Consider the following 7,611-nt stretch of genomic DNA (forward strand, 5'->3'; position numbering starts at 1 on the left):
TTGGTTCTGGTAATATAGTTTATGGTCTTGACTCAATGCCTGTAACGCTCTTGAGTTTCTAGTTACAGTATAAAAATTTCTTTCTATCTCAATTCATTTCTAAAAACAACAGATACTCAATAGTGCTTAGATGTACGATATGGGAAAGATAATTAACAGTAGATTATCTCAGAAAAGAATTCAATAATTATGTTACAGAGGGTTTTTGTATATCGTCTTGCTTTTCCTTCTTATTTCGTTCTGAGGGGAACCAAAAGTCCTTGTTACATCCATCCTTTTCATTTTTAAACTACATGAAATATAACTGTCTATTGAACTGAATTCTGTAACTGTCACTTGCTTCTTTAAACAAAAAGTTAACTAAACAGTTTTTGGTTTCCTAAGCTAACAACTAGTAACTTAAATTGTTCTGAAAATAAAAAGAAATAAACATTAATTAACAAAAGACAACAACCAGTTTTGATGACCTGTCCATCCACTCTTGGAGTCTTGTCGTGTTCCTGTTTCACCGTGAGTCAGTCAGCGATCTTCTGTCTCCTCGGAGCTGGATGCTCCTGCATCAGGCTCCCGGGGTGGCAAAAAGTCATGGCTCCGTTCCATGAGGTCGTCAACAGAATAGCCCGCTTTAGTTATCTGCGCTGCGTTGAGCCAAGAACTGTCCTCTATTGGACGGTTCCGCCACTTGACCAAATATCGCAGATACTCCTTCCTGCGTGTGCGTCTAGCTACCTGTGTATCCAGAATTCCTTCGATCTCAAGGGGTGGTGCCTTTGGTAATTGTCTTGTCCAAGAATCTTCTTCATAGCTGTTTTTCTGTGGCACTGTAGTTGCTGTATCATTCTCTGAATCGGCGACATAGGGAAACAGATCTGCCACGTTAAAAATGGGAGAAATTCCAATCTCAGGTGGCAACTGTATTTCGTAAGCGTTCGCAGAAAATTTGCGGATGATTTTGCAGGGGCCGATCTTCTTGAATTTTAGTTTGTTGTACTCCCGCTTCGGGAATCTCTCCTTACGTAAATACGCAAGGACTTCATCCCCAACGTTAAACTGAACTTCCCGACGCTTTGTGTCAGCTCGCTGCTTGTACTTCTGACTGCTGTCCTGCAACTTCAGCTTGACCTGTTCGTGCAAATTGCTCATCGCTTGAGCGAATTCTTCCCCATCAGCGCTCCGTTTCTCGAGTTTTCCCAAATCCCGTAATTCATGCACTCCTCGCGGATGCATGCCGTACAAAATCTGGAACGGACTGTAACCGGTGCTGCGGTTAGGTGAATCGTTGTACGCGAACTCTGCTTGAGCAAGTACACGGTCCCATGTCCGGGAATTTCCTCCTGTCAAACTGCGAAGTAAGTTCCCTAGGCTTCTGTTTACGACTTCCGTCTGACCATCAGTCTGCGGATGATAAGCGGAACTGAACTGCAATTGAGTATTCAACTTTTTCCACAGAGTTCTCCAAAAGTGACCAGTAAACTTTACATCCCGATCAGAAATGATGGATTTTGGGAGTCCATGCAACCGAACGATTTCAGTAAAGAATAGGTGTGCTATATAAGTAGCGTCGCTGGTTTTCCTGCAAGGTACAAAATGTGCCATTTTTGAAAATCGGTCAACTACAACCATAACTGAATCGAAGCCCCGCTGTGTCTTTGGTAAACCCAAAACGAAGTCCATGCTCACTGAATCCCATGGTCGACTCGGAATCGGCAATGGCGAGTAAAGACCAGTGTTTTGACTATGACCCTTTGCTAGCTGACAAACTCTGCATCTACTCACGTACCTCTGCACATCTCGCTGCAGTTTCGGCCAAAAATAGAAGTGCTGTACTTGAGCAATCGTCTTGTCGATACCAAAGTGTCCAGCCAGTCCTCCACTGTGCTTCTCCTGTATTATATTTTCCCGCATAGAACAGTTGGGTATACACAGTTGTCCTCCTTTAAACAGCAGTCCTTCTTGTAGATTATAGTCTAGCCACATGCTATCATTCCTTAACAAAGGGTTTTGGCAGGCTTCATATGCCTCCCCAAATTCGGTATCAGTTTGATACAACTCCTTCAAATGCTCAAAACCCAAGACTTGCATTGTGCTTTCCTGCAGAAGCAATGTTCTTCTGCTCAGTGCATCTGCCACCTTATTCGCTTGGCCACTAATGTGCTTTAATACGAATGTAAAATTCTGCAGATACTCCACCCAAGCTGCATGTTTGTGGTTCAATTTGTGCTGTTGCATAATGTACTGCAAGGCAGAATTATCTGTAAATAAAACAAACTCATCTCCCAGTAGATAATGCCGCCAATGCTTCAACGCTTGTATGATTGCGTAAAATTCTTTGTCGTAGGTTGAGTACTTCTGCCTGCTCTCGTTTAGCTTTTCACTGAAGAAAGCGACCGGTCTGTCCTCCTGACTAAGGACTGCTCCAATGGCTGTCCCACTGGCATCACAACGAACTTGAAAAAGTTTGTTGAAATCTGGCAGTCTCAATATAGGTCTTTCAGTAATCTTTTTCTTCAAAGTTTGAAAACTACTTTCTGCCGCTTCAGTCCAGCGAAAAGGCTGATTTGCCTTCTTGATCGTGTCCAACATAGGTGCGCAAATCTCGCTGAAATTTCTGATAAATTTCCTGTAAAAACTGGCTAGTCCATGGAAACTCCGGACTTCAAATAAACTCTTCGGTGAAGGCCAGCTAACTATAGCTGCCACCTTTTCCGGATCCATTTTTAATTCATTTTCTGCAATAACAAACCCCAAATACACTAGTTCTCGCTGAAAAAAGGTACACTTTTTCAGATTAATCAGCAGCTTGTTTTGCTGCAGCTTCCTCAACACACTCTGCAAATGCCTGAAATGCTCCTCTTTAGTCCTGCTAAAAATCAAAATATCATCCAGATAAACTATCACGAATTTCCCATTAAATTCCTTTAATACCTCATTCATCAAGCGCATGAATGTGCTGGGAGCGTTACTCAATCCAAATGGCATCACCAGCCACTCATATAAGCCTTCATTTGTCTTGAAAGCTGTCTTCCACTCGTCGCCTTCTCGTATTCGAATCTGGTGATATCCACTCTTCAGGTCAATCTTTGAGAAATAGGCTGCCCCACTCAAACAATCCATCATATCGTCCATTCTTGGTAAGGGAAACCTGTACCTGACAGTAATCTTGTTTATGGCTCTGGAGTCTGTGCACATTCGCCATTCTCCTCCCTTCTTTGGAGCCAAAACAGTCGGTACTGCACAAGGGCTCATACTCTCTCGAATCAACCCTTTATCAAGTAGTTCCTGAACTTGCTTCCTAATTTCCTCATGATCTTTGGGACTCATACGGTAAGCAGCCTTATTTGGTAAGCTTGCCCCTGGTATAAAGTCAATACAGTGACTAATACCCCTCCTTGGTGGTAATTCATTGGGAAGATCATCCACCACAATGTCCCCAAATTCTTGCAGTAACTGCTGAACTTCCTCAGGCAAATCTGATAGCTGTGTGTGTAATACTACTGCCTTTGGTCTCCTTATGACAGCAAAATTGATTTCGCTGTCCTCAATCTGTTTCACAAACTCCTTTCCTCCCAACAGCAATGCCTTCACTCCACTGGCTTCTGCTGTATTTTCCTCCTTGATGGGTACAAGCGTGTGCTTGATCCCATCTTTAACAAACTTATAGCAATTCTTTTTCCCGTCATGAACTGCACTCCTATCGAACTGCCAAGGTCGTCCCAACAGTAGGTGACAGACGTCCATTGGCATGACATCACAAAGGATCTTATCCTTGTACTTACCAATCTGAAATTCTACCTCACATTGTTCGTCGACTAGCAGCTGATGTCCTTTCTGCAGCCATGACACTTTGTAGGGCGTGGGGTGCTTCAATTTCTTCAATCCCAACTTTTCTACCATCTCCACCGCCACAAGATTGTCTGTACTCCCACTATCAATAATCAATTTGCAGCACTTGCCCCGCGACTTGCAGACAGTGCGGAACAAAGCTTTACGTTGATCTGGTTCTGCAATCTCCTTTGCTGGTTTCAACAGCACTTTGTTCAACACCAAAGCTTCACCTGTCTCTGGTGCATTTTCTGCTTCCTGAGGTGTTGTCTCAGCATCCTCTATCTGAACAACATAAGTTCCTCTTCCGCCTGCTGGTTCAGCTTCAGGACATTCATAAGACTTGTGCCCCCATTTGTGGCAGCGATAGCACTGGACAGCTCCCCTGCCCCGACCATTTCCTCGCCCTCGCTGAGGTGGTCGTCCTCCTCTCGTGCTATTGTCTTTTTCTGTCGCTCCAGCAGATTTAGAGCTGCTGCTTTCTTCACTTGGACCTGTACCTCGGCCTCTTCCAAACACTTTACCCTTTCCCCTGCCAGTTCCACCTCCTCTCCTGGCATTCTGCTTCCGGTTAATCTTTTCCTCTGCCTTCAGCGCAAACTGATAGGCTTCTTCCAATGTCCGGGGTGAAAGGATACCAATTTCATCCAAGATTTCCCCCCTTAAGCCATTCACAAATCTGGCTGTTTTCTCCGGGGTGTCTTCCACATATCCTGCCCACAAATTTAACTTGTAGAATTCCTCTGTAAATTCTCTAACGGTCATTCCCCTCTGTTTTAGATTCTGTACCTGCCTGTACAGCATAATCTGATAATCTTTCGGTAAAAATTTCTCTTTCAGCTTGGCCTCCATCCTAGACCATTTCTTTATAGGCTGTTTATTGAGCCTCCTCCGCTCCGCCTGAATGCTGTCCCACCACAAGGACGCATGTCCCTTCAGTTTGGTGGCGGCGAACTTCACCTGTTTATCCTCACTGGTTTCCTCGAATTCGAAATATTTGTTGACTTCACTTAGCCAATCCAACAACACGTCTGCGGACAGACTTCCGTCATAAGTTGACAGCTCATGTTTTGGCTTATGACTTGACAGCAAAACCGACTTCAACAGTCTGAATTCTGGTGTCACCCCCTCTAATTCTTCCTCTGGTTCAACTTCTTCTTCATCACTGTCATCTGCTGGGTTTCTTCTTCCCCCAGCTTCCACCACTGCCAATCTTTCACGCAAAACTCGAATCTCCTCTCGAAGTCCATCATCTACTACCCTCCGGACTACTCTTCCCCTTCCTCTTCCTCTTCCTCTTCCTCTTCCTCTTCCTTCACCTTCACCTTCTACCTGTTCCATTGGTTCTAACTCAAGAAACTAGCTCTGATACCACTTATGATGGCCCAGCCCTCTGGCCCAGCACTCGGTGACGTGGACACAGTCACGTGACTCACTTCAGTCCCACGGTGGTCACTTGTGCGCGGACAAATATCTTGTGGACTTTACCTGGCCCCCAATCCGAGGCTCATTAAAACATATATCTGCCGGTTCTTGGGTGTAGTCACCGGCTCGTCCAGTTAGGAAGACTTCCCGCCTATGTTAAACCCTAAAGGGTTATCCTTAGCTCATTTTCACTCCGCCATTCTACTGTGCTCTCTCTGCGTTTCTGTGGCGATGCTCACTGTGCGATAGTCCAACGAACCCTTTGCTCTTTTACTGGTTACAGTTCTGATTGAAATGCTAATCCTTCGCCTTCGCTGCTGTCTTCAATGGTTTTGTCCGGAAGTCTGTGGTAAGTTGCTTACATTTTCATGGGTTCTGTGTAGGAGTCTTTTTGATTTTCAACTTCTGAGCTTTAGTTCTGTACAGGTGTTTGCGACCACGAAACTGCCGCTCTTCCGAACTCTATCTGCCCTCGAGGTAAGCTCTCGTGCTATGTTTTACCCTATTCTGTCACCTGTTATCGACACTTACAGGTTTTTGTGCATTCTCAGCTTGTGGAACTGGGTTCTGTCTCAGCAATCTCCGTCGACCCGTGGGTAAGTTCACAGTTCCTTTCCACTCGCACCTTGCTGCTCTTTCGTTCTCTTAAATTGATATTGGTTCTGGTTGGTAACTGGACTAACTCACATTGGTTCTATGTGCAGGTTGACCTGGAGACCTGCTCACGAGGGTTTCAAGTTATGCTGTCTTCAATCCCTTTCGATCCTGGTACCCTTTGCAACCGGTAGGGTTTACTCCTGCTCTAGCATGTCTATCGTTTGCTCCATCTAGCTGTAGCTGTATTTTCTTGTTTGCTTAAGTTATGTTAGGGTTCGGCCGTGCCCCTTTGCCGGCGTTCACAGTCTCTGTGCTCGGTCCTTTTGAGTCAGTCTATGGTTTTGATGCAACAAGAGTTTGGGACTTTTGTAATATTATGGCGATGCCGGGTTTAATACATGGTGTTGTGATGATTGTCGAACTTTCTGTATGTAAGACTATGAAATGCTTTATTAATAGAAACAGAAGGGTTTAATCTGTTACCTCTTCCTTTTAAGCTTATATATTTGATTTGTATGTGGCCGTGTTGCTCCTCGTATTCGGCTTGCGGGTTCTGTGCTTTACGACTGCAATCTGGGTTTACTTTGATGCCTGTGACGTTCTCTATTCTTGTAATGCTCTGCAACTCATATGCTGTTAAGTATGGCCGCCTTACGCTGTCTCGCTTGCGTGTTGGTTCTGGTAATATGGTTTATGGTCTTGACTTAATGCCTGTAACGCTCTTGAATTTCTAGTTACAGTATAAAAATTTCTTTCTGTCTCAATTCACTTCTAAAAACAACAAATACACAGTAGTGCTTAGATGCACGATATGGGAAAGATAATTAACAGTAGATTATCTCAGAAAAGATTTCAATATTTCTGTTACAGAGGGTTTTTGTATATCGTCTTGCTTTTCCTTCTTCTTTCGTTATGAGGGGAACCAAAAGTCCCTGTTACATCCGTCCTTTTCATTTTTAAACTACATGAAATATAACTGTCTATTGAACTGAATTCTGTAACTGTCACTTGCTTCTTTAAACAAAAAGTTAACTAAACAGTTTTTGGTTTCCTAAGCTAACAACTAGTAACTTAAATTGTTCTGAAAATAAAAAGAAATAAACATTAATTAACAAAAGACAACAACCAGTTTTGATGACCTGTCCATCCACTCTTGGAGTCTTGTCGTGTTCCTGTTTCACCGTGAGTCAGTCAGCGATCTTCTGTCTCCTCGGAGCTGGATGCTCCTGCATCACTTTCTTTAGGTGTCCTTTCTTTCTGCATTTCCAGCAGACTATCCCCGATCTGGACTTGGATCTGCCTTTCCTTGATTTACTGCGATATCCTGAGCTCTTTCTTCTTTCCATTTTTCTTCCCCTAAACTCTACATTCAAAGCATTCCCTGATGTCTCAACGGAGCTTTTCCGTCGCATTTCCTCGCTAAGGATAGCACCGACAACATCATCAAACTTTAAAGTACTAGATCCAGAAACAGAGTTACTAATGGCCATTACTAAACCATTCCAACTTTTTGGAAATGAGCACAAGAATAACAGAGCTCTAACTTCATCATCAAAGTTTACCCATACAGAACTTAACTGACTTGTAACAATATTAAAATCATTTAAATGGTCTGTAACAGATCCACCTTCCGACATCTTCATATTAAATAAACGCTTCATAAGAAATACCTTATTTGAGGTCGAGGGTTTTTCATATAGTTTCGCCAACGCCTTAATCAAACCCTCCGTCGCTATTTCCTTCGAAATGTTGAAGGCGACCGACGTT

The 7,611-nt window shown here is 43.6% G+C and overlaps 1 protein-coding gene across 1 annotated transcript; it reads right to left on the minus strand.

The window, feature by feature from the left end:
- Nucleotides 1-391: 391 nt before the first annotated feature.
- LOC149233656 (uncharacterized) lies at nt 392-5,163 on the minus strand. Its single transcript, XM_089382245.1, has 4 exons — nt 3,733-5,163; nt 3,249-3,612; nt 730-2,423; nt 392-409 (listed from the first exon to the last, which is right to left on the minus strand). Exons 1-4 carry the CDS (start codon nt 5,161-5,163, stop codon nt 392-394), a joined length of 3,507 nt encoding a protein of 1,168 aa, XP_089238371.1.
- Nucleotides 5,164-7,611: the final 2,448 nt, after the last annotated feature.

Source organism: Pinus tabuliformis, chromosome J (genome assembly GCF_031772625.1).
Source record: "Pinus tabuliformis cultivar Carrire ecotype Pingquan chromosome J, CPIR1, whole genome shotgun sequence".
In the NCBI taxonomy this organism is placed as follows: domain Eukaryota; kingdom Viridiplantae; phylum Streptophyta; class Pinopsida; order Pinales; family Pinaceae; genus Pinus; species Pinus tabuliformis.